Raw genomic sequence first — 23887 nt, forward strand, 5'->3', positions numbered from 1 at the left:
AGAAAGGGTGATTATTAAACTTTGAATAAAGGTTGTTTTGAGTTACTTTCAAGTAAGAATATATACAGAAAGTCCATTATTTTTCCCTGGTATAAAAAAAAAATCTTTGATGAAGTCATTTGTCCCATGTTGTCCAAACATACTAATCTTAGAAAACTCAAATAATCAAATAGCTTAAAGATTGTTTGATCTAAAATTTAAAATAACTAAACTCAAAAAAAAATTAATTATTTTTAATAATCATTATAAACCTTTAAATTGCCTGCTAAAGTGAGAGCTAATCCAACTGTAAGAGCAGCCGTCGTTCCCAAACCAGCCACAAAAATGACAGGCTTATGAAGCTGCTTGGGTATATACTCCAATCCATACTGTACTGATTTACCTACGCCCAAAGCAAAATAGACACAGAGGTATTCCGAAACAGGAATAAATGTAGCACGATAATAACCTTTGTCTTTACGAAATCCATAATAAGCCCAAATGAAAAACAAGCTATACAAAGCACTCAATCCAAAACGATTTTGACTGAACCTGGTCTGAAACACTTGGTTAACTAGGAACATCACCATGAAACCATAAGAAAAAATTTGCCATCCAATACCAGGTTGGATCAGTGCAGTCAAGGTACCATGAATAAATACCCAAATTTCCAAAAACAGAACCCAAGTTTTGTTCCGATGACTCTGTAAAATAAATAAGTTCACGCGTTTTTTTTTCTTACTTTTTTCCTTACTCTGTGCAAAAAGTTGGTAGATTGCCAAATGAGTAAACATTGGTAAATAAATCCAAAACAATGTCCCATGGTTCCTTCCTATCAAAACAAGTTGTGAATAAAATAAATGTAAAAAAAAGGGGGGGAGGATTTTCTTACCACTGGATGGTAATGAAAGTTAAGCACTGTACCAAAACTCATACCATAACCATGATATTTTCGAATAAACTGTATAACAGGATCAGAAGCTGGTTTCTTTCCATACCCAAAAATGATGCCTCGACTAATATAGATTCATTTAGAAATAGGTAATCATAAGGTGTTACTTACTATGGGATAGCCATAATGATAGCAAAAACCAAGATTACAACCACTGAACCTTGAGCAACACCTTCAGGTACAGTCAAAGATAGACCATCATAGAATAAGTGACCATGAATTATTTTGTAAACTGCCATAAAACTATTCAAATAGACCATTTGCCAATTCCACCATTGGTAATCATCACTCCAACGTACTTGTTTTTGCTTTGATAGTTGAACACGAGCCAAAATAAGCCATTGACTGACTTGATGCACTAAATAAAATGTCCACGCGATCCATTCACCCAGTTGGCTTGGGTTGACTTGTCTCCAGGGGTAGGCAAATGGCGTATATTGGCCTAACAAGAATTATTGTCAGAAGCATACTAATCACTTCCTTACCATTGACAAACCGAGTGCCTCGAATAAGAAAACGACCAAATCCCATGTCTCCTCTTACAGGTCTTGAGTTATAGAAATCTGACCAAGTATTGGGTGAAGTACATAATGCAAGTAGAGTGACTACGATACCAAAGGCAAAGGAAGTAGTCGTGTAAAACAAGTATGGGTTCCTTGTTATTATATTTCTATGAGCCATCTGTACTTGTTGGCTCATATGAATTTAGTGTAAGGGAAAGAAAAAAGAAGAGAATAGAACTTTTTTTTTCTTTTACTGCTTCATTTTTTGTTATCAGATCGTCGATTCTAAATGACGAACAATTTCCTTATTTGGGGTTCGCATCACAATGAAAAAGAAAGATAGAAGTGAACAACATACGACATTTTCATGAATCTTTTTTTTTTTTTTTTTTTTTTTTTTTTTTTTTTTTTTAGACCTGCATTGGCCTGTGTGTATTTAGCAATGCAACTTTATGCAATGCTTTGGACTAGATCGGACCTCTAAAACCATTTTTAGCTTACGTAAATCTTGTTTTCTGCATACATCAACACCGAATAACCAACAAGTCGGATTTACAGTTAAAAAAAAGGAGAAAAAGGATCTTTTTTTGAAAACAACACTACGTCTTGGGCTATTTATTTCTATCGTTCATTCATGTCATTGAATTACAGAGCAAAATTGACGACCCATGTTGAACTGTGCCAAGTCTATCAGGAGAAGAGAAGAAAATGAACTGTTTCAGGCCTTAAAGGTTACTCAAACAAGAAGAATGAATAAACTTTCTATTGTTGTGAAACCCTTCTTGTCATTTTTACTTTTAGAGTTTAGTGGTTTTCTGTATGTTTGTTGCTGTTGGTTTACAAGAGATTAGCCTTCCGATCATTGTGTTCTTTCTTTTTTTTTAGCCATTGTTCTCCTTTTGATTTTTTTTTAAAAAGAGTGATAACATGTCATTGACATTCAAGAATTGCCTATGTTAGCATGCAGTGCTTGAGTGTGTAAGAATTGCTTTAGACTCTTAAATAATAAGCTATTTTTTTTCTTATTAATTAAAGAAACAGGTGAAATTCATTCTGTGTAACAAATGTGCCTGATTTTTCTTTTTTTCTTTTTATATACTTGACATTGCCGAGGTAAACATGAATAAAAATCATGGGTTTTTTTTTGTGTTTGTCTTGTTACCTAAAAAGAGTCCTTTTCTCGTTTATTTTTCTTCCTCAATGGCAAAAAAAAGAGAGATAGAATCTACAAACCTTAAAAAACGATGCGTTACACGCATGTTATATAAAAGGAATCTATCGAACCAATCAAAAAGCTTTCTCATAGACACATTTGTACAAAATATCTCATGTCGATCTTGTATAAGATTTATTAAGTAAAGAGTAAAAATAAAGGTATAGATAGTGAGATTAGCATGCAGTATGTATATATACATTATGAGTAAAGAGATAAAGGGGGATATGTTAAAGAGATCTATCAGAATCTTGACGACCAGGACGAATACGAAGAGATTTGGGTTCATTCATGGCAACAGAAGAACGAATCATGGGTGTAAGAGAGGTGTTCGTTTGATCTTTACCAAGTGATATCTGTCCGTGGGAGACAAACCCAAAACGCTCGAAAAACTTGACTGCTTGAGGATCTGTGGCTTCAACATAGACAGGGTAATGAGATTCGTCTGCTTTGTTCAAGACGTATTCCATTAATGCAGTGCCCAGCCCTTTATGTTGTTCTTGGGGTAAGATACCAATAAAACCAATAGCAATATATCTTGGATACCCAGCCATCAATTTGCGACGAGTCTTTTCGGAAGTAGAGGATTGCAATTTGACAAGTGTCTTTAAGGCTGCAGTCCAGCCTAAAAGACGAGCGTACTTAAATGTGGAAATTGTTTGAGGCCAAGAGAACAGTTGAGAACGGTCAGACCAGACAAGAACACCTCGGCAACCATCGACTTGAACAGCAAAATCCCTGCTTTGAAGAGAGGCAGTGTCAATCATAGTCTTGAATAAATTGACCAGGAAATGATCACGTTTTGTAGGATCCAAATTACGAGCAGACCATTCAAGTGCCTTGTTTGACACAAAGGCATCTGTAAGTGTGTTTGAAGCTTCATTAATAGCAGCTATAACAAATATTAATTTTATTTATAAAGACCATATACAAACAAACATTACCTTTGATCACAGGACGAACATTAAGTTGTTGTTGATCCAAATTGACAGTGAGTTTTCTGCAAAGATTGCTTTCAGAAACAGTAACAGGAATTCCTTTCATAGATAGATAATAATGAGAACGAAGAACAAAAAAAAAAAAAAAAAAAAGAGAAAAAGGATCTTCTTTTTTATACAAAAAAAAAATTGAAAAGGAGTTCAATGTGAATCAACACAACTCAATTTGATGTCACACCAAAGTCTCGAACCTGTCTTTGACATATCTTTAAATAGCACATTTTCTTTTAATAGGACGAAAATGTGTAGAAAATGATGGACAACCTGACTATAAACTTAGTGTGTGTTTTATATGTAGACCATTTGCGCACGTGACTTAATGCGTAGAAGTAAGTTGAGCAAGCTCAAATGGACACCGCAGTAACCGCGACTTTTTTTTGTCTCTCTTTTCCTTTTCTTTAATTACGGATGGTTTCGATTTTTAAAGCAATTCGAGATAATAATGTCGAATTATTAAATTATTTTATTGACCTAAGTACAGGCGAACAACAAAATACAAACATACCGAAACACACGGTACAGTGGTTGCAGCAACAACTTCGAACTTCAGGCCAAAAGTATTATGATATCAATAAACGCTCTTCAAGAGGAAGGACGCCTTTGCACTATGCTGCTACTTGGAATAGAATAGATATTGCTCAGGCTCTGATCAGCTGTCAGCATGTCAATGTGAATCTACAAGATCGAGAGAATGGCTGGACAGCATTGCATAGGTACATTGTAGAATGAAACGCATGCACTAATCCATCTTGGTTAGATCGTTGTATATGGGCAATATTGAGATTGCAAGAATGTTATTGAAGCGAGAGGACATTGATTTGGATATCAAAGATTGGGAAGGGCTGACAGCATTCGAAGTCTATCAAAGCACGATTCAAGATGCGTTTCCTAAAGAGCGCGTCTTGTTAAAAGACGAGGCATTGACAACAGAAGATAGAGAAGATCAAGAATTACGTCTTTCTTTGCGTTCGTCTGACAAACATACACGAAAAGGAGGCACCGATCTCTACACTTGGGGACACAATACAAATTATGTCTTGGGCCATCCTGATTCTGAAAACAGAACAAAGCCAGAAAGAGTCAAACTTCAACTGGAATCGCAACAGTCGACCTTGATGATGAAAAGACCCAACTATGTGATTGAATCTGTTGTGATGTCTAAGTACCATATGGCTATCTTGACAAGTGACTCAAGTCATAATCTATTAGTCTGTGGGTTTGGTAGAGGAGGTCGATTAGGCCTAGGAAAAGATCTGGAGACGCAGTTTATTCCAGTGGCAGTGCCATGGCCTGAGCGTATTGTGTCTGTTGCACTGGGTCGAGACCATACTGTAGCTGTGACAGAAAGTGGACATGTTATCACATTTGGTAGCAATGATATGGGTCAGCTAGGTAAGGCACAATCAAATAGACAACAAACTAAATGGGTTGGTTAGGTTATGAGACGGATCATCAAGACCAACTTGTGCCACGCAAAATTCAAGCACAGAGTCTAAAAAAGCAGCCGATCCTCGGCGCTGCTGCTTCTAGAATCCATTCTGTTGTGTTCACCTTGACAGATATCTTCACATTCGGTCTAAATCAAGGTCAACTGGGGTACCATCAACCTGACCATGATCCTTGCCAAACAACACCTAGGAAGGTGAGTATGTCCACAGAGATAGTGCAAGTGGTTGCCAATGTAAGTTATGAAATAAAGCAAGGTGATTTTAACTGGATAGGACAATGCCACTGCGGTATTGAACAAATCGCACGAAGTGATTTTATTATGCAACTATAACCAGCAGAAACTATTGTAAGTGGTGTCAGATTAACATGACTAACATCTGGACTCACACACACATATATATTTTTATTAGTTTTCCCATTCATCGCTTCCCAAAGCATATTGTTGTTCATCGCTCCGAGCCAAATTATGCAGTCAAGTTGATTTCAAGTGGCTCAGAATATTTAGGCGCTGTTACAAATACAGGTGATGTTTTTATATGGACCTGTCGATCACTTCGTCGCAATTCAGAACAGATGCGAAAAGCGTGTGCGACAAACAAACAAACCACCATCATTTCAGCTCCGAAGCCCATCTGGGCCCTGCATAAGGCCCATCATGCGGCCATAGATGCAAGTATAGGCCAACATGGCGAGATTGTGATCTGTACTGTGTCTGGACATGTCTTTGTGGGACGAAACGAGGCTAACGGATACAAGTTTAGCCCTATTCCTCATTTGCAGCGATGTATTAAGGTCTGTGCTAATTTAAGTGGTGCTTTTGCTGCAATTCGATCCGAATATGTGTTGCCTGCTTTGACCACAGTCTTACCTTCGACACTGGAGCATGACTTGGCTATCGCTTTGCCTCATATGAATATCGCCAAGGAACTACAAAGTCAATTACGACATACTGAATCACTTATGGAACTCGAAGTCAAGAGCGAAAGACATACTCGCATGACTGCCACCATAGAAGATGATGAAGCAGCTTTGCAATACCAGCAAAAAAGAGAAACCATGGTCAAGCAAAAACATCATGATATGATGCTGTCTTTTGTGAATGAAGCATGGGATCGCATAGACATTATTTCTAGACAAGATGATACACTGGATATTGTGTTTATGATTAACGACAAGCGTATTTATTGTCATAGCTCTCTTTTGCAATGCCGAAGTAGATTGTTTAGGCAACTGATAGACTGCGTTGATCGTACGTTGGATCAACAACTGACTATTAAGGTGAAGAAGCGAGAAGCAGATGGCAGGATTGAAATACATATAGACCAGTGTCAGACAGCATCTCTATTGCTGCTTTTGGACTATGTATATACAGACACATATGAACATCCTATGAAGGCCTTTTTCAAGTTACCGCCTTTATGCTTTGAAGGCTTTGATCTCCCTTCTTCAGCTATGGTCAAGTCAGTACAGAAAGATCTTGTCACACTGGCCAATTTGTTTGATTTACCTCTCTTGATATCCTCTGCACAATCATCTTTTGGCCATACACCTGTTCCTAGCCTAAAAGACAGCCTAAAGCAGTTGAAAGAAAAAAGAGCTGAAATTTCCATCTTGACAAAAGACAGTGGTCAGACACTAAACTGCCATCGAATCATCTTACGACAACGTTGTCCTTTCTTTAGCAACCTCTTCAAGCCTCAATCCGTCTGGATCCAGACACGAAAAGAACAAAACAAGCAAGCTATGATTGTCAACTTAGACCATATGACTCATGATATCATGAAGATCATCCTTGATTACATCTATCTGGACAAAGATGAGTCTAGTCTATTTGATGAGATTGAACAGGACAAAGAAGAATCCATGATGAAGTTTCTTCTTGAATTGCTTTGTGAAGCGGATTACTTGTTATTGGAGAGACTCAAGACAATCACCGAGAAGGCATTGGTTCGGTTTATCAAGCTGCGTTCAGCACCTACGATTGCTGATTATGCAAACACCTATCTTGCAGACAACTTGAAAAAGGCATGTCTACAGTTTATCAGCGTCAATTTACCTGTTTTTTTGAGAGCAAAGTAAGTCCCTGATGTGATCAATAGTTATTGATAAATGTGATATAGCATGCTGGATACCATGGCTGTTTCGCTTGTACGTGATCTAGAAGCATTTGTGCGTCAACTGCAGATGGTGGTGATGCCGCTTGTGCCTAAAGGAAATTATGTGGCGCCTGACGACGACCAAGAAGCGCTTTTAGAGGAAGAGGATACTGAGTTTTCTAGTTCCATGTATGCGCTCTCTCGAGGTGATGGTAGTACTGTTTCTTTTGATGAAATCTTGGTTACCATGTATCCTGAAAAGACACCTAAGGAGACAGCAAAAAAATCATCACCGCCTCCTCCTTCTACTCCAGCAGAAAACTCCAATAAAACAAAACGAGATACACGCATTTCTCTCGAGTCACTTGAACCACAACAAGAAAAGCGACAACCTTCAGCAAGCTGGGCTCCTGTGGCTGTCAATGAAGCCACCTCGACAACAAAACTTTCATTGCGAGAAATTATCGAAACAGAAAACAAACCGGTGGAAGTGAAGACTAATTCAAAGGTAAGTTACATTACAATGGATCTATCTGATGCAAGATTAGGCTGTTATGCCCAAAAAAATATCTCAAAAAGAAAGGAAGAGACTCGTGCACCAACAAGAAGTTGCAGCAGCCATGGAATCTTCTTCCTCGACATCGAAACCTGTCTGGGGCAAACTTCCTGTCATTGATGTCAAGCCAATTTTGAAAAATACAGAATTCATCAAAGATACCTCGATACCTCTGCTAAACCATGATGGCAAAGGCAAAAAAGTGTATGTAGATTATTTTTACATATATATTTCTAATTTTATTTAGATACATTTCTCAACAAAATCTAAATCAGATTGAAGTAGCAGACAGCAACAGTCGACAACCATTAGAGCCAAAAAAGCCTCAAGTGTTATTCAACCCTACAGAAAGTCTCGGCTCTACATTCAAATTGACACCTATTCGTCGATTCAACTTCAACAAGGAATCAACACAAACCAATGTTGAAAGATCCTTCCAATCTATTCAAAAACAACAAGAACTAGAAGACAGTTGGATCAAGGGAGACAAGCCTAAGAAGAATATTTTAAGAATACAGAAAGAAGAACAAGCTGTGACAAGTATTGGGCAATACTATATTCAAACTTTAGAAATTATGAGTGGTGAATGGTGCGAAGTACAAAGAATTACCACTCGTTAATTTAATAAACACTTGTTAAAAACAAGAGTATAAAAAAGATGGTTCGACAAATATGCAGATTTTCACAGAAGCCAAATAAGATGAGTAATGCAAATATTTCAAACACCACTCGAGTGAATGTGGGGTAAAATTCACTCAAGCATGATTTCTATAAGTAAGCGGTAATACCCAGGCTTCCCTTTTCTTTTTTGCAAATATAAATTGGTTTGCTCTTTTTCTTCTTTTTCTTTTCGTAAAAGCAACTTACTATGGCCACTCAAAACCTTATTGATATCACTCAACTTTCTCCCAAGTTCCAAGACTTATATGCCAAGGCCAAGGACTTTGTCGAAGTATGTATAGCATATACATATATAGGTCGCGTTTTAACAGCTTTATTTTAGAATGATTGTATTCCAGCTGAAAAAATCTTTGAGTTACAAATGGGTCAAAACGAAAACAGATGGAAGGTAGATTCGCAATGACCATTTCGAACTTGACCTAACTCTCTTTTAGGTTGTTCCTCCTATCATGGAAGAACTCAAGGCCAAAGCTCGATCTCTCGGTCTTTGGAACCTTTTCTTGGGCAGAGATTATGCTGAAGGTGCTGGTTTGACTAATGTAGAATATGGTTTGATTGCCGAACTTACTGGTCGCTCTCCCAAGATAGCCCCTGAAGCCATGAACTGTTCTGCCCCTGATACAGGCAATATGGGTAAGTCAATCGTATGTATCTTTCATTCCTCTTACATCCAACAGAGGTCTTTGCCAAGTATGGTACACCCGCTCAAAAAGAAAAGTGGCTTAAGCCTCTATTGGAAGGCAAGATCAGATCTGCTTTTGCTATGACTGAACCAAAGGTTGCTTCTTCTGATGCTACCAACATTGAAACCAACATTCGTCGCGTCGGCAATAAATATGTCATTAACGGTTTGAAATGGTGGATTTCTGGTGCAGGTGATCCTCGTTGTGCTGTCTATCTTGTCATGGGCAAGACTGACCCTGATAACGAAAACAAGCATCGTCAACAAAGTCTTGTTATTGTCCCTGCTGATACTCCCGGTATCACAGTTGTTCGTCCCATGAAGGTCTTTGGTTTTGATGATGCACCTGAAGGCCATTGTGAAATCGTCTTCAAAGATGTACGTGTCCCTGTAGAGAATATCGTTTTAGGTGAAGGCCGTGGTTTTGAAGTCATTCAAGGAAGATTGGGTCCTGGTAGAATTCACCATTGTATGCGTTGTATCGGTATGGCTGAGCGTAGTCTGGACTTGATGTTGGCTCGTGTCACTGATCCTACCCGTCGTACCTTTGGTAAGAACTTGAGCGAACACGGTACTGTTGTTAGTGACATTGCTTCTTCTCGTATTGAAATTGACCAAACTCGTTACCTTGTCTTGAGTGCTGCTCAAAAGATTGATCAAGCCAAGGCTAAAGGTGCCATGAAAGAAATTGGTATGGCCAAGATTGCTGCTCCCAACATGTTACTTCGTGTCTTGGATCGTTCTATGCAAGCCCATGGTGCTGGTGGTATTTCTCAAGATTTTCCCCTGGCTCACTTTTATGCCTCTGCCAGAACATTACGTTATGCTGATGGCCCCGATGAAGTGGTAAGTTTTTGTCTTCATTTTTAATATAAACTCATTCTTTATTAGCACCGTGCTCAAATTGGTAAGGTCGAACTTCGTCGTGCCGAAGAAATCTCTCAGAGGATCAAGGCTCAAAAAGAAAAGTCTGATCGTATGGCTTCTAAACTCTAAATAATGCATTTTAACCATTTCGTCCATTTGTACAATAAAATTCCCTCGAAAGTCCGATTCTTTTTTTTTCTTTCGTTATGTCTAAAAGAGCTTTTGATATTGTAGGACCCTCTTCAACAAAGCGTGTTCGCTTTAATGAAAAAACAAAGTCTCATAACACTGCTACAGAAGAAACAGATTTTGAATTTGATCACCAAGATCAACTTGAAGAAAAGAAAACGCGTCGTGGTGCAGTCAACTTTGATGTGTACGGTAGTGATGATGAAGAAGTAGGCGGAGGAATGTACAGTAGTGATTCTGATCAAGAAGACAAAGAAGAAGAGAAAAAGGATGCTATGCCTAGCAACAACGAGGATTTTGATATGTTTGGTGTTGATGCAGAAGAGGACACAAGCAAAAAGAAAGGCAAAGGCAAAGTGGATGTGAATGAACTCATTGAAGGTCAAGAATTCGATTCTTATAACCGAGAAGGCATTGATGATGATGAAGAGGATGATATAGAAGACGGACAAAAGAAACAGTCTCGCATTGAAGCATTCAATATGAAGGAGGAATTAGAAGAAGGCACTGTGGATTCGAACGGTAACTATGTCCGTAACAAAGTTGATCCACAAGCATTCCATGACAACTGGATGAAGGGAATCACACGCAAAGATATTAATAAAGCAAAAGAAGCACAAGAAAAGCAAGAGCGAGAAGAAGCGTTAAAGGAAGCAGAAAGACAGTCATCACTGCCACAGTCACAGACAGATATCTATCTTGCTCTTCTCAAGTACATCAAGCCTGGACAAAGTGTTCAAGAAGCATTAACCAATCTGGCTAATTCACTGCCTAAAAAGTTGCCTGCCTGGAAGCAGAAAATGTTGGATAAAAAGAACAAGAACAAACCAAACAGCAATCAACAACCTCAATTATCAGAACAAGAAGAAAAAGAAAGACGTGAAAAAGTTGAAAAAATTACAGCCTTAGCTGATCAAATGATGGCTTTAGGCCATTTCAATATTTACGATGATACATTTGAAATCATGGTTCGTCATTTGAGAAAAGAAGGTGCAGTTGCTCAAGATTGGGTACCTTCATAATAAAACACTGTACATTTAGTTTATTGTAATTTTCCGTTAAATTTGTTTTCTAATGCTGCCCATGCCTTATAATAGTCTTCTTGAACCTTTCCACACGTCTTAAGCCCCCAAGGTGTAAGTGAAAGCATAAAGCAGGTCTCAAACATGAATGCTTGGTTGTTCTTTCCGACATAAACAGGCTTAAGGTCGGCTTGAGAGGCAGATTCAAATACAGCAGCATCAGGCCCATGGGGAGTCATGATGTTATGAAGAGAAGCACCACCAGGTGAGAAACCGTCTGCCTTACCGTCATAATCACCTTTGATGAGGCCCATAAATTCTGACATACAGTTGCGATGAAAATAGGGTGGACGGAATGTCTTTTCAGCAACTGCCCAACGAGGAGGGAAGATAACAAAATCAGCAATGGCCACACCAGGTGTATCTGATTTAGCAGTCAAGACAGTAAAGATGGAAGGGTCCTAATCGACAGAAGATCAATACGTACGCTACATAAACACAATCAACTTACAATATGATCAAAAGACACTGTATTAATGACGCAGAAACGATCTAAATCGTATTTGTAAGGGGCATAGTTACCATGCCAAGCAACAACGTCAAATGGTGTATGGTTTTGTTTAGCAGCAAACAATTGGCCGTTGAATTTGGTAATGATTGTCCACTCTACATCATTCTCTTCTTCAAAAGCAGCAATAGGCGTTGAAAAGTCTCGAGGATTAGCAAGGCCATTGGCACCAATAAGGCCCAAGTCTGGTAATTCAAAATGAGCTCCAAAGACTTCAAGAATATAACCTCTGGATCCTTTGTCGGGCAAGTTGATAGTATAGCGAATCCCTCTTTGGATCACGGCAATTTCATTAGGAGCCACTCTCATCTTACCGAATTCAGTAATAATATCAAGTACACCTTGTTGAGGGACTACTATAATATAAGCACGCATATTCTCTTTTATAATGACACATACCAATCAAAAAATCACCATCAGAATTATAAAAAGCGGATTTACCCATATCTGCGTTGGCAGTATAAATATGAACAGCAAGGCCTGAACGGCAAGCAGGATCGCCAGCACCAGCCAATGTACGCAAACCTTTAACAAAATTAACCTCTTTATTAGATGCAGGCATGTCAAAGGGACTCCAGCGAATTTGAGTAGGTGTGATCAACACATCTTCTCCTCCAAACTTTGACTTGACTAAATTATTCAGTGTTGCATGATGTGTAAAAGGAGTATGTACTACTGAAGGACGAATACGATATAACCAACTTTTTTTTTTCATCTTGTGAGTCATAAGTAAAAATAGAGATAAGAAACACATACCTTCTTTGATTGTGAGTACGAGGTACTGTGAATGCTGTGCCCGATAATTGTTCGGCATAAAGATTATAAGGACATTTTTGTGGTGTATTTTGGCCTTCAGGAAGTGCGTCTTTTAAAGCTTCAGAAGCAAAAGTATTACCAAAGCCTTGTTGGTATTCATAATCGTTTTTGTTACTGACCATCTTGTGCAAATTGTGTGTGTGTGAGAGGGAGAGAGAGAGAGAGAGAGAGAGAGAGAAAAGAAGAAAAAAGAGAGAGATCTGCATACAAATATATACACATTGGGCTTTGATCAATCTCAGTCGTGGGAAAAAAACTGAAATTCAGTGAAGCATATTTCCTGTGCACCGCAGAGAATTTCAGGTTCACTAAAGAACAATAGTATTATCGTATGATTTCGTACATCAGGGCATAAGAAATTTTGATTATGCAACGCGCTATGGATTCAACTGCTGCATACCATTTATACTTGCGTCTATTTTTTTAATATACATTATGCAATGCTTAAAATAAGCAGTGCATAGTATTAAATTGATATAAAATCGGATTATTAAATTGTACTTTCAAACAAGACTGAACACGTCAATTGATATGAGGTTGCGCAAAAGAAAGTATAGACGAAAGCACTGAAAAAGAACAAAAAGAACAGAAAACAAACATGTCAACCACATCAATCATTTCTTTTTTGTGTTGCATTAGATGAATTCGCTTCTTGTGTTGTCAAATCCAGTGAACAACTTGAATAAATAACGTTTCAATGCAGGGAAATTGAAAAGAATAAAGTGTACATAATGATCTATCCAGTTGCCGCAAAAATGACTCACGTAATGCAAACCTTATTCTCATTTTTATCTTTGTGTTTCCATCACTAATAAGAAAGAAGTGCTTTCTTTTTTAGTATGCTTAGAGTCTTTGCACATAGAGATTCAAAAATGGTAGATTTGCATAAAGACGATGTTATTTAGATTTATTAATTTATCTCTTTATATAAACCATAATAGCCGTCTGGGATTTGCAGTTGTAGATAATGACTCATACAAGAAGAATATCTGTCTTCTTGCTATTTAAAGATAAAAACTGGTATATCTTACTTCAATGATTCGGGGAAATATCGAATTAAAGAAAACACTGCAAATACTAAAAGAACATACGAATACATGAGATTGCATAACCACACAAAGGTAGCATAAACCCTGTCTATGCCCTCATGAATGCTCTAGATATCTACAGACAGTATCTATTAGGGTTTATGGTGCATTTAGAGTTGATTTGGAAAAAAAAGCGAGTTGTAAAATTTGATCAAAACGACCTTTCGACCAGAGAGAACTACTCATGAAAAAAGCTCGATTTGACAACTCTTAGTGTTTTTTCGACGCTATGGAGCGAAAAATAGAGCTATCAACAAGCTCAAGTACTCAAAATGAATGCCAGAGGCTCTGGTTTTTGGTGAATATGTTTACGTAACAGTTATACTATAAACTGACATGATATGAGCGAAAAACCTCGTAAACATTTTTGCCTATTTGTTCAAGATTTTAACAGCAAGATTGCTGTGTTCCTTACATCAATATACAGCTTTTGTCACTAAGCCAAAGCCATAAAATTACGTCTTTATGCAGTTCTAAGCAAAAGCTTGATTTTTTTTTAATAAAAGCTTGATTTTCATGTTGAATTACTAATTCTTTTTCATTCTTCCTTCTTTCTTTCTCATTATGAATTTCAGTTTTGAAGGCAACTATAAACCAAGACGCAACATCAACTTGGGTAGTGTTAGAAAAGTCGATGATAAGAAGTCGCTTATGGTCGAAGCTCAACTTGAAAGAAAACAACGAGAACAAGAGCGTCTTCGTTTAAAGAGTGCAGAACGTATTCAGACAAATACAATGCTATCTTTGATGAGTATCTTATTGGTCCTATCGACATGATTATCTTGACTCGACAATTGCTCTTATTTTATCAGCCTGAGAAAGACACAGCTTATTTAGAACAATACGCAGCTCAACTCACAGTGATGCCTACAGGTGATTCTTGGGTCTGGCTTGTCTGTCTGTTGATTAAGAAAGTACTTTTACCCAGCATAAAACATCCTTCTGCATCTCACCTATTTTCTCGACTCTTGAATGACCCTGATCATCATATCCGCATCATGACATTTACGCTCTATCATACGCCTGTCTTCAAGACCATCAAAGAAGCATTTGAATTATTTCCAGACACTGTCAAGTCCATTTTATACCAATATGTTGTATTTTATCCACCTTATGACTACCCAACATCATCTCTGATGGAACAGTATGGTGGTATAAACAGACACGCTATGTACATGACACGTCCTGCATTATTGAAAGGTGATTTGTCAGAATTAAAAAATTGGAGACCAATTTCATTGATCAACTGTGATGGTAAAATTTTCACAAGGCTCATTACCCAACGTCTAGCTCCTATAATGAATCGAATTATTAACCCGCTTCAAAAGGGCTTCATTCAAGGACGTTTTGTTGGCGAAAATGGGATGTACGTCCACTTAGTTCTACAACAAGCAAGATATGAACATCATCAAGGTATAGGTTTGCTTCTCGACCAGGAGAAAGCCTATGATTGAATATTACCAACATATCTTCAACAAGTTCTTGTGCTCCTAGGCTTTCCTACCTTATTTATACAGAATATTTATAATTTGTTCTTTGATAACTCCGTAGCAATCAATGTCAACGGATCCTTTACGGATCCAGTACATCAGCGACGTGGGTTAAGGCAGGGTGATCCTTTGTCCCCTTTATTGTTCAACATCGCTTTGGAGCCGCTGATTCTTTCAATCCAGCAAGACCCTACATATCAAGGATATGTCCCGACAATGAGCACTACGTTTCAATAGATCAAGTGCATCGCATATGCTGATGATATCTGTGTGTTTGTCAAGGATGCCACTGATTTTATGCGTCTCCAACATCACTTGACTAAATATAGTGCTGTATCAAATGCAAGATTTAACAAGCACAAGACGGAAGCTTTCTCATTGAGTGGTGTCAAGTCAGAATCTTGGGAATCATTGCTTTTGAGCCATGATATCGAAACATACTACCACCATCATTCCCCTTCTGCTTTTCGATACCTTGGCTTTTATATGCCATACACAGATTCTCAACGGAATCGTGTCCAGGATATCCTATTGGAAAAAGTGCGTACACGGGTTCATGGTTATTCTCAGCGTCATTTCTCGCTTCAAGGAAGAGCTACCGTTGCCAACACTTTGATTTTATCCAAAATTTGGTACTGCTTGCGGCTGTTTGCGCCTACCAAGCGATTTCTGAATGAACTTCGTTCGATTATCTATGCCTACGTGTGGCAAAAGAAGTTTCCTTATATTTCTTTTGACCAGTTATGTCTCCCTAAGGATCAAGGTGGTGTAGGAGCTCTCAACCCTATCACACAATACTTGGTGCTGCAGATGAGATGGGTCTTTACTCTGTTTAGTTCGTCTAATCTACCTACTCAGCTCCGAGTGCTTATGATAGAACACTTTAGCATCATGTCTTCAGATGCTGACAATACATTGCTACCCTTTTTCTCTAGAACTCTTCGCCGTCATGGTCTTTGTCATCCCACTTCAGTTGTCAATGGTATTTATGCTGCCTTTAATCACTTTGGTATCAACTTCAAACTTGATAATGTGCCCCTAGCCAACTTGCTTTACTTTTCGCTGATTAACATGTTTCAAGAGGTACCTCAGAACCACTGGCTTCATCGACATTCAAAAGTACCGGCATTTCTTTTCTTTTTCTTTGACGAACAGAGTAACCGGTTACACTTGAAGGTTCGCCACGAATATGACCATTGCTCGACAACTGCATTATCAAAATAACTCATTTTTATGTTTAAAACATGTTCTTTCGAGTCAAGATATCGAATGGTACCATCAGTTTGGCTGTTATGTGAATCTCATTTTTTGACCTATGGAGGATCCATGAAGGTTTGTGATAGCTTATCGTTAATGCAAGATTCTATCTAATGAGCGTTTTTTTAAGTATGTTTATACATATGATAAAGTTTTTTACAACAAATTGAGTAGCTATTTCTATTAAAGTCATAGTGTCAATCAACATAACGAAAACCTTTTACGTTTTCAAATAGGTTCATCAAATCATTTTAAATTCTAGTCCCTGATGTTGAGTACTGTCCAACTTTTTTCCACATGATTATTCGTTATTTGAACCACACTTATGCCCTTAAGAAGCAGTCTCTTTATGATGAATTATTTTTAGTAAATAACATCTTTTAACTCGTCGTTTTACAAAGTAAAGCTCACATTGTTCATTTATGCCTTAATTTCAAAGAAAAAAAAATTAAGTAAAAGCCTCATTTTCCTTTTTCTTCTTTTTTTTCTCTCATTAGATCAACATGTCCTCACGATTAGCAAGACAATCCTTGGATCTTTTGACAGCTCCTAAAAGCAAAAAGAATGACAAGCTAGACAGCAAAAAGATCAAGTTGCCAAAGACTAACAAAGGTATCAAGAAAGTGAAATACGAAAATAGATATGGCCGACACCAAAAGACACGCTTATTACAAGAAGAAATCAGAAAGCGAGAGAATCCTATAGGTAAGTTGTCCTTACAAATGATCAGTTGCTCACAACAGTATAGACAAATTAAATCAGCAAGAAGATATACTTGAAGAACAATTGAAGCGCAATGTACATATTATGAGAAAAGCCCTTCGATCTAGTGAATTAGAAAAGAAGATCCATAAAGAAGTATGTGACAATATATTTTTATATATATACATAACATAATGTTTGCTCTCTACATAGGTCATCAAAGAAAGAAATGCCAAAAGAACAAAAAAATGGTCCAGTGAAGTCAATGGCTCTGACGGTGATACAGATAATGACAGTGAATAAAAACTCGTGCCAAATTAGTTGTACTACAACATTCTTATGAGGCACAATTTAAATATATATTTTTTTTTCCTCTTTTCTCCTACATAAAGTTCTCCTTTTTCTTCTTTTTTTTTATACAAAAGGACCAGTTTACATTCTTTCCCCCCTTTTTTCTTCTTCTTTTTTATCTTTAAAATAATGTCTGGTAAGTAAAAAATATATACACATTGACAACAAATTCTTATATTTATGTTTAGACCAAACAAATAATCCTTCTGGTGTAAGTTGTTGAATGAGTCTTTTTTTTTTCTTTTGTTCATCATCTGTTTATAGATCACTGTGTTGCGTAAAAAGTTGCAAGGTTATGTTGGTTTTGCCAACCTTCCTAACCAAGTTCACCGTAAATCTGTTAAAAAGGGATTTCAATTCACTACTATGGTAGTAGGTAATGTAATAAGGAGGAGGAGGGGAGGGGTTGAAGGGAGCTACATACATACGCACAAAAGAGCATAGGCTGACTTTTAAAAGGTGAATCTGGTCTTGGTAAATCCACTTTGGTCAACACCTTATTCAATACACAATTGTATCCACCCAAAGAAACAGTTGAACTCACTCATGAAACAAGTCAGACAGTGGAGATCAAATCTATCACATCAGACATTGAAGAAAACGGTGTTAAATTGAGATTGACTGTGGTTGATACACCAGGTTTTGGTGATTTTGTTAATAATGAAGAAAGGTAATACAACACGTTCTTTGTGTCTTATTCACCCATTATAGTTGGAAGCCTATCTTGGACAATATTGAATCAAGATTTGATGCTTATCTTGAGCAAGAAAATCGTGTGAATCGTCGTCGTATGGTGGATAACCGTATTCATGCCTGTCTTTACTTTATTGCACCCACAGGCCATGCCTTGAAGCCCTTGGATATCGAATTCATGCGTCGTCTTCATACCCGCGTCAATTTGATTCCTGTGATTGCCAAGGCAGATACATTGACAGAAGAAGAAGTTGCTGCCTTTAAGGAGCGCATTTTGGCTGACATTGCTTATCATAAAATTCAAATCTATCAAGCTCCTGTGTACGAATACGACGATCAAGAAACCATTGCAGAAAACAAGGAAATCATGTCCAAGATTCCATTTGCTGTTGTTGGTTCTGACAAGGAATTCGAAATTGACGGTGGTCGTCGTGTGCGTGGTCGTAAATATCCTTGGGGTGTGATTGAGGTTGATAACGAAGAACACTGTGACTTTGTTAAGCTTCGACAAATGTTGATCCGGTAAGTAGGTCACCATAAAACAACCGATACTAACAATCGTATGTAGTACCCACATGGAAGAACTTAAGGAATTCACAAACGATGTCCTTTACGAAAACTACCGTACCGAGAAATTAACAGCCATGGGTATCCAACAAGATCCTTCTGTATTCAAGGAAGTCAACCCTGTTCAAAAGATGGAAGAAGAACGCCTTGCTCACGAACAGAAGCTTGCCAAGATGGAAGCAGAAATGCGCTCCGTATTTCAAGCCAAGGTACAAGAAAAGGAAGCTAAATTAAAGCAATCAGAAGAAGAATTATATGCTCGTCATAAAGAAATGAAGGACGCCCTTGACAAACAGCGTGCTGATTTGGAAGAGAAGAAACGTCGCCTAGAATCAGGCAGACCTATGACTCCTGAAAAGACAGCTAAAAAGAAGGGCTTCTCCTTTAACAAATAATTTATTCGATATATACACATTTAATATTCTTTACTATTATTTTATTTTATTGTCTTTCTAAATAAATACGTTTAGAAGGTAATCCTTGTCCAGGTACATCAACGTAGAGTTGCTTGTATTGCCATTTGTTTTTATCGTCCTAGGATTCAATCAGCATACATGCATGATGGTGCCCACTCTTACCTTGATCATCTCAAGGGCCACTGTGCCTTGATTAATAGGGCCCTCTACATAAAAACGCATAAATAAATGAGCATCACCATTTTGATCCTCGACTTCTTGAGAGGCAATGCGTCTGTTGCGTCTTCTTTTGTTTCTGCTTGGTTCTCCATGACCCTTAATAGGCTCACCCAAGATTTGAACCAGTTCTTCATGAACACGAATACGGTCTACAACATCATTGAAGATACTAGTAGGACTTTGTGAACTGAATAATTCAGAAGTAATATAATAAACAATAGCTGTTGTTAAAGTAACACCTGCTGCGATCACACCGAGATTCATGGTTGTCTTTGAAGCCGCTACCACTATTATATAGTGTATTAATAAAGAGAATATATATATATATGTGTATATTACCTTTTTGTGGTGTAGATAATTCGCTCCATGGTTTAACTGCAGAAAGTGAATTTGATTTTTTTGAAGAAACTGGTACTTGACGAGCAGGGGTAGAGAATGATTTGGTATTCAAACAAGACAACTTTGTTCTTGAAAGACGCGTTACTGGTTGTTTACTATCATTGACATTAATGTTTATATTTGCCTGTGTTTCTCTTTACCTAAATAAACGAAGCATGATAAATATGGAAAGAAAGAGAGAATAAAAACATAGTTTAGCATAAAGGCAGAGCGTTAGGCTTAAATTTAGTCGGCGATTTTATCTCTTCAGAAGTTTGATTATTTTATGCTCGACATGTTCAAAAGAACAATATGCAAATGACTTGGGAAATCCTTAATGTTGATTATGAAATTATGGGGATGATCAATAATCCCCTTTTTTCAGTGATCGACATCAACTAAATGCTGCATTCTATTTTAAGTGCATTCAAAACTTGAGAATAAAAAAAAGAAGTGTTAATTTGTGACAGTGAGATGTTAACATTCCATGATTTTCCTTTCCTTACAAATACAAATAATTGTGGCTTGTCATTTACATAAAGCAAGAGCTTAAATTTGGTATTTTTTTTCATCTTTCTTTTCTGACCAATATGACACTTGTAGACGCCGAAGTAGCCCTTATTCTCGGCAAGAAAATCAAAGCTGATAATAAAGCCGTGGATGCCATAGTGACCGATATTCAACAGGGTCACTATGCCAATGTGATTAAAAACAGTGTCCTGTTTAAGCAACCAGAAGCTGAAGAACTTAAAAAGACAGGCGATATTCAAAACTGGCTCAGCGACCAACTCACTCATATCCCCTTAGAAGAACACAGTTTCGACTTGCTTGCAACTGGTATTGCTTGTCTTAACGCCTTTATTCAAGTCAACTGGACAGGTCCGATACTTTCTTTTTCAGTATCTGAATTGTTTTATGGTCAAAAGAATGATGATTTCGAGCAGTTGTTACACAAGTCCTGTCTTACATCCCTTTCTGTTGACAGTGAAGAGGTCTATCACTTGACTCAACAATTGGGTTTGTTAGTCATTGCTTGTTCTGTATTGGATGCTGTGCGCGGTAAAACATTGACTGGTTCTTTTTGGTCAATGCGCTCTGTCTTTATTCAACAACAACTCTTGGATGAATTTACAGGCTCGCTTCAAAACAAGTTGATGGCATTGGCTAAAGAAAGCAACAGCAATTTGGAAGCTAACAAGGAATTGGATGATGAAACTCGCCAACAACTTAAAATTCGTCATGAACTTGAACTTGGTTTGATTCATAACTTCTTTGGCCAAGACAAGGAAGCTTTGGAAAAGATGGAAGCTGCCCAAAAAGAGTCTGGTTTCGTTTGGTCTTTGACGGGTTCTCTTGGTCGTCGAACCAAGTTCCAACAATTTGATGTTTCGCAATTAGTCGTATTGGCCGAAAGTAAAAAGCAAGAGGTTGTGGATGAAGAAGCTGCTCGACCTGAGCAATTGGATCTAAATGACGATACACTTTTGGACCGTATTGAATTCTCTGAAAACGACAAAAACAAGCAAGAAAACGAGCAACGTCATGGTAACCTGAATGTCATTGATCAATGTCTTTTATTGGCTTTCTGTCTGAATGTTAAGAACACCAATCCTGATCATGGTATCACCACAGAACAAATGGTACCTTATGTCACTCGTGTGCTTGAGAATGCCAATAACTGGATGGTTCATACCATGGGCTTATTGCTTCGTTCTCGTCTGGAAGCTAACAAGGGTCGTACAGTTGAACGTGCTGCTCTTCAATTACAAGCTTTGGTCGATCAAATCAAAGTAGAAGATTCGGGTGTTGAAGAACGTTTAGCTTACTTTTATGATCTTTTATTGCCCAGTAAATGGGAAATGGAGCGCGAATTAGCCCGTCGTTTTGTCTCTCTTGGTGTGGTTCGTTCCGCTGTCGAAATCTTTGAACGTCTTGAAATGTGGGAAGAAGTCATTTCATGTTATCAAATGATGGAGCAGCCTCAAAAAGCAAAGGATGTCTTGGCTCGTTTGATGGAAGAAAACCCTGATTCTCCTAAATACTTGTGTATCTTAGGTGATTTAGAAGCGGAGCCTGCTCACTGGAGAAAATCTTGGGAGATTTCTGGTCAACGTTATGCCCGCGCCATGCGAAGCTTGGGTTCTTATGAATACAAGCGTCAGAACTACAAGGCAGCTATGGATGCTTATCAAAAAGCACTTACTATTAACCCGCTCTTTGAAGGCTCTTGGTATATCCTTGGTTGTGCTGCCATGATGGTTGAGGACTGGGAAGTAGGTGCTCGTGCCTTCCAACGTGTTGTTGCTTTAGATGACGATCAACCTGAAGCTTGGAGTAACTTGGCCAGTATCTATGTTCGTATGGACAAGAAGACGGATGCCTTTTTGGCTCTCAAACAAGCAACTAAAATGAAGTTTGACAACTGGAAAATGTGGCAAAACTTGTTATTCGTCTCTATTGATGTGGGTCAATTTGCTGATGCCATTTACGCTATGCAACGTGTGGTTGAACTTCGTTGGGACAAAGTACGTGATGAAGCTGTAGACATTGGTGTGTTACGTATGATTGTTGAGAACGTGATTCAAAACTGGAAAGACCCCTTTGATCGTGATGGTGCTCGTCTTTCTCGCCATGTTCAACGTTTATTAGAAGAAGTAATCTTGAGCCGTATTACCAATTCGCCCGATATTTGGATGATTTGCGCCAAGTTCTACTTGTGGCAATGTCGATATGTTGATGCTCTCGAGACTTCTGTTAAGGCTTATCGATCTGTGATGCATGATCCTCGTATTGAAACTGAAGTTACTGTATTTGATGATGTGACTATAGTCGCTCTTGAAACTGTAGATATGTATGAAAACTTGGGTGAAAAGACAGTTGATGGTGCTCCTGTTTGTGAAGACTGGCGCTATCAATCTCGTTTAATTCTTAAGGGTCTGATGGGCAAAGTACGCGACATTTTTGACGATACCACCTCTTATGAACGATTAAAGGATCGTATGGACGAACTCAGAAATGCATAAATTACATACACATACACAAAAAAAAAATCATGTATAATATTTAAAAATAAAAAGTTTGTTAGAGAATTAAATTTTATTGTTTACAAAGAGACACAATTTACATTTTCTTGAAATTGACTTCACCTACAGGTTGTTTGCCGGTAAGACCACCCAGACCTTTTGAAGGTTGTTCAGCAATGTGATGAGCATCACCTCTTGTATTTAAAGGTTTTTTATTATTATTGTTTTTTCTTTGTTCATTACTTGTGTTGGGCTCTTTTGTTTCAAGCGAGTTATTGTCGACTTGCTCTACAGAGTCTTGTTCATTATTTCGACCAACCATTACAGGAGCATGTTGCTTGGGGTTAATGCTCATTCTAGGCTCATGTTCATTGTTGTTTTGAGTAGTATTTGCTGTTTCTGAAGAAGTGTAGGTATTGCCTTTGATATCATCATAATTCACATATCCAGAAGTAGGGTCTTGGATTAAGCCAGTATCATAATGAAGGGGGTTAGTATTATCTTGCTGATTCTTGAAATCATGTAAAGCAGTGGCGTTAGAAGGAGTTTGTTGCATTGTTTTTATTTTATATATAGATGAGCGGCTAAATTGGCTTTGTTTATATAGAAATTGATCTTTTTCTGCATCATCACCATGATATCATGAAGCTATTGTACTTACATTCATTGTAGCACTTTGTCTGGTACTACTTTAAGCCAAAATGACATAAAGAAAGTATATGCTGCCTGTAGAGCTAACAAAGCTTGAGGACATGAAAGTAGCCAAGGTTATAGATATTTAAACAGATGAAATAAATTTATCTTGTTTAGAACATGAATTAGATTGCTTATCCTCAGACAAAGAATTGATGCAAAGATAAACAATACTCGGAGCTACAGTATTTTCACTTTAAATTCAGACAATGTTAGTTTTCTCTAGACGAATCAAAATTAATCTTTAGATTTTTAGCTTACCTTTTTTGGACGAAACGAAAAAGGAAATTAGACAAATTACAGCCAATCAGAGATTTGTATGTGGACCAACCTTGACCAACCTTTTCTAAAAGTTACTGATATGCCAAAATGGAAAAGGAAATTAAAAGTTACTTCCTCCTTTAAATAATGATGCAGGATGATTATTAGCAGAGAGGTG

The 23887-nt window shown here is 37.7% G+C and overlaps 11 protein-coding genes across 11 annotated transcripts; 6 read left to right on the forward strand and 5 right to left on the reverse strand.

Moving 5' to 3' along the window:
• Positions 1–216: 216 nt before the first annotated feature.
• B0P05DRAFT_534038 (uncharacterized protein) lies at positions 217–1710 on the reverse strand. Its single transcript, XM_051577280.1, has 5 exons — positions 1417–1710; positions 1043–1373; positions 872–995; positions 734–811; positions 217–683 (listed from the first exon to the last, which is right to left on the reverse strand). The coding sequence occupies exons 1-5, from the start codon at positions 1628–1630 to the stop codon at positions 234–236; spliced, it is 1197 nt and encodes a 398-aa protein (XP_051436831.1). The 5' UTR covers positions 1631–1710; the 3' UTR covers positions 217–233.
• Positions 1711–2745: 1035 nt separating this feature from the next.
• Positions 2746–3706, reverse strand: B0P05DRAFT_534042 (uncharacterized protein). Its single transcript, XM_051577281.1, has 2 exons — positions 3592–3706; positions 2746–3539 (listed from the first exon to the last, which is right to left on the reverse strand). The coding sequence occupies exons 1-2, from the start codon at positions 3689–3691 to the stop codon at positions 2878–2880; spliced, it is 762 nt and encodes a 253-aa protein (XP_051436832.1). The 5' UTR covers positions 3692–3706; the 3' UTR covers positions 2746–2877.
• Positions 3707–4033: 327 nt separating this feature from the next.
• Positions 4034–8475, forward strand: B0P05DRAFT_534046 (uncharacterized protein). Its single transcript, XM_051577282.1, has 8 exons — positions 4034–4358; positions 4403–5037; positions 5082–5326; positions 5367–5440; positions 5505–7169; positions 7215–7698; positions 7739–7950; positions 7994–8475. Exons 1-8 carry the CDS (start codon positions 4054–4056, stop codon positions 8364–8366), a joined length of 3993 nt encoding a protein of 1330 aa, XP_051436833.1. The 5' UTR covers positions 4034–4053; the 3' UTR covers positions 8367–8475.
• Positions 8476–8566: 91 nt separating this feature from the next.
• On the forward strand, positions 8567–10178 carry B0P05DRAFT_534049 (acyl-CoA dehydrogenase/oxidase). The gene is made up of 5 exons (XM_051577283.1): positions 8567–8698; positions 8750–8815; positions 8862–9060; positions 9105–9955; positions 10001–10178. The coding sequence occupies exons 1-5, from the start codon at positions 8615–8617 to the stop codon at positions 10103–10105; spliced, it is 1305 nt and encodes a 434-aa protein (XP_051436834.1). The 5' UTR covers positions 8567–8614; the 3' UTR covers positions 10106–10178.
• On the forward strand, positions 9841–11197 carry B0P05DRAFT_25813 (uncharacterized protein). The gene is made up of 2 exons (XM_051573354.1): positions 9841–9955; positions 10001–11197. The coding sequence occupies exon 2, from the start codon at positions 10183–10185 to the stop codon at positions 11185–11187; it is 1005 nt and encodes a 334-aa protein (XP_051436835.1). The 5' UTR covers positions 9841–9955; positions 10001–10182; the 3' UTR covers positions 11188–11197.
• A 10-nt stretch (positions 11198–11207) lies between these two features.
• B0P05DRAFT_466404 (Homogentisate 1,2-dioxygenase) lies at positions 11208–12693 on the reverse strand (the record flags this gene model as incomplete). The annotated part of the gene is made up of 4 exons (XM_051574333.1): positions 11208–11648; positions 11699–12111; positions 12155–12456; positions 12512–12693. The coding sequence occupies 4 exons, from the start codon at positions 12691–12693 to the stop codon at positions 11208–11210; spliced, it is 1338 nt and encodes a 445-aa protein (XP_051436836.1).
• Positions 12694–16876: 4183 nt separating this feature from the next.
• B0P05DRAFT_534057 (uncharacterized protein) lies at positions 16877–17468 on the forward strand. Its single transcript, XM_051577284.1, has 3 exons — positions 16877–17111; positions 17155–17264; positions 17322–17468. The coding sequence occupies exons 1-3, from the start codon at positions 16910–16912 to the stop codon at positions 17409–17411; spliced, it is 402 nt and encodes a 133-aa protein (XP_051436837.1). The 5' UTR covers positions 16877–16909; the 3' UTR covers positions 17412–17468.
• A 440-nt stretch (positions 17469–17908) lies between these two features.
• Positions 17909–19114, forward strand: B0P05DRAFT_466328 (Septin-domain-containing protein; the record flags this gene model as incomplete). The annotated part of the gene is made up of 3 exons (XM_051574322.1): positions 17909–18129; positions 18171–18674; positions 18721–19114. Coding segments are annotated over 3 exons (1119 nt in total), but the record flags the coding sequence as incomplete, so codon positions are not given.
• Positions 18945–19955, reverse strand: B0P05DRAFT_25932 (TIM21-domain-containing protein). Its single transcript, XM_051573359.1, has 4 exons — positions 19894–19955; positions 19694–19848; positions 19298–19641; positions 18945–19253 (listed from the first exon to the last, which is right to left on the reverse strand). The coding sequence occupies exons 1-4, from the start codon at positions 19908–19910 to the stop codon at positions 19161–19163; spliced, it is 609 nt and encodes a 202-aa protein (XP_051436839.1). The 5' UTR covers positions 19911–19955; the 3' UTR covers positions 18945–19160.
• A 363-nt stretch (positions 19956–20318) lies between these two features.
• Positions 20319–22826, forward strand: B0P05DRAFT_534074 (uncharacterized protein). The gene has a single exon (XM_051577285.1). It carries the CDS (start codon positions 20323–20325, stop codon positions 22753–22755), a length of 2433 nt encoding a protein of 810 aa, XP_051436840.1. The 5' UTR covers positions 20319–20322; the 3' UTR covers positions 22756–22826.
• B0P05DRAFT_534076 (uncharacterized protein) lies at positions 22810–23805 on the reverse strand. Its single transcript, XM_051577286.1, has 3 exons — positions 23780–23805; positions 23417–23642; positions 22810–23370 (listed from the first exon to the last, which is right to left on the reverse strand). The coding sequence occupies exon 3, from the start codon at positions 23309–23311 to the stop codon at positions 22853–22855; it is 459 nt and encodes a 152-aa protein (XP_051436841.1). The 5' UTR covers positions 23312–23370; positions 23417–23642; positions 23780–23805; the 3' UTR covers positions 22810–22852.
• Between the last annotated feature and the right edge of the window lie 82 nt (positions 23806–23887).

The sequence above is a fragment of the Gilbertella persicaria genome, assembly GCF_025201335.1.
Source record: "Gilbertella persicaria strain CBS 190.32 chromosome Unknown B0P05scaffold_11, whole genome shotgun sequence".
Classification (NCBI taxonomy): Eukaryota; Fungi; Mucoromycota; class Mucoromycetes; order Mucorales; family Choanephoraceae; genus Gilbertella; species Gilbertella persicaria.

Bases quoted from the DNA above. Each gene is read 5' to 3' on its own strand.
- B0P05DRAFT_534038 (XM_051577280.1), bottom strand. From the start codon at position 1,630: ATGAGCCAACAAGTACAGATGGCTCATAGAAATATAATAACAAGGAAC. The intron at 996-1,042 runs GTAAGTAACACC...AATCTATATTAG, and splicing joins ATCATTATGGCTATCCCATA to TCGAGGCATCATTTTTGGGT. The intron at 684-733 runs GTAAGGAAAAAA...TTTATTTTACAG, and splicing joins CTACCAACTTTTTGCACAGA to AGTCATCGGAACAAAACTTG.
- B0P05DRAFT_534042 (XM_051577281.1), bottom strand. From the start codon at position 3,691: ATGAAAGGAATTCCTGTTACTGTTTCTGAAAGCAATCTTTGCAGAAAA. The intron at 3,540-3,591 runs GTAATGTTTGTT...TATTTGTTATAG, and splicing joins TGTTCGTCCTGTGATCAAAG to CTGCTATTAATGAAGCTTCA.
- B0P05DRAFT_534046 (XM_051577282.1), top strand. From the start codon at position 4,054: ATGGTTTCGATTTTTAAAGCAATTCGAGATAATAATGTCGAATTATTA. The intron at 5,038-5,081 runs GTAAGGCACAAT...TGGGTTGGTTAG, and splicing joins CAATGATATGGGTCAGCTAG to GTTATGAGACGGATCATCAA. The intron at 7,699-7,738 runs GTAAGTTACATT...ATGCAAGATTAG, and splicing joins AAGTGAAGACTAATTCAAAG to GCTGTTATGCCCAAAAAAAT.
- B0P05DRAFT_534049 (XM_051577283.1), top strand. From the start codon at position 8,615: ATGGCCACTCAAAACCTTATTGATATCACTCAACTTTCTCCCAAGTTC. The intron at 8,816-8,861 runs GTAGATTCGCAA...ACTCTCTTTTAG, and splicing joins AAAACGAAAACAGATGGAAG to GTTGTTCCTCCTATCATGGA. The intron at 9,061-9,104 runs GTAAGTCAATCG...TACATCCAACAG, and splicing joins CCCTGATACAGGCAATATGG to AGGTCTTTGCCAAGTATGGT.
- B0P05DRAFT_25813 (XM_051573354.1), top strand. From the start codon at position 10,183: ATGTCTAAAAGAGCTTTTGATATTGTAGGACCCTCTTCAACAAAGCGT.
- B0P05DRAFT_534057 (XM_051577284.1), top strand. From the start codon at position 16,910: ATGTCCTCACGATTAGCAAGACAATCCTTGGATCTTTTGACAGCTCCT. The intron at 17,112-17,154 runs GTAAGTTGTCCT...ACAACAGTATAG, and splicing joins AAAGCGAGAGAATCCTATAG to ACAAATTAAATCAGCAAGAA. The intron at 17,265-17,321 runs GTATGTGACAAT...CTCTCTACATAG, and splicing joins AAAAGAAGATCCATAAAGAA to GTCATCAAAGAAAGAAATGC.
- B0P05DRAFT_25932 (XM_051573359.1), bottom strand. The intron at 19,642-19,693 runs GTAATATACACA...ACTATATAATAG, and splicing joins ATTATCTACACCACAAAAAG to TGGTAGCGGCTTCAAAGACA. The intron at 19,254-19,297 runs GTAAGAGTGGGC...ATTGAATCCTAG, and splicing joins TGGCCCTTGAGATGATCAAG to GACGATAAAAACAAATGGCA.
- B0P05DRAFT_534074 (XM_051577285.1), top strand. From the start codon at position 20,323: ATGACACTTGTAGACGCCGAAGTAGCCCTTATTCTCGGCAAGAAAATC.
- B0P05DRAFT_534076 (XM_051577286.1), bottom strand. From the start codon at position 23,311: ATGCAACAAACTCCTTCTAACGCCACTGCTTTACATGATTTCAAGAAT.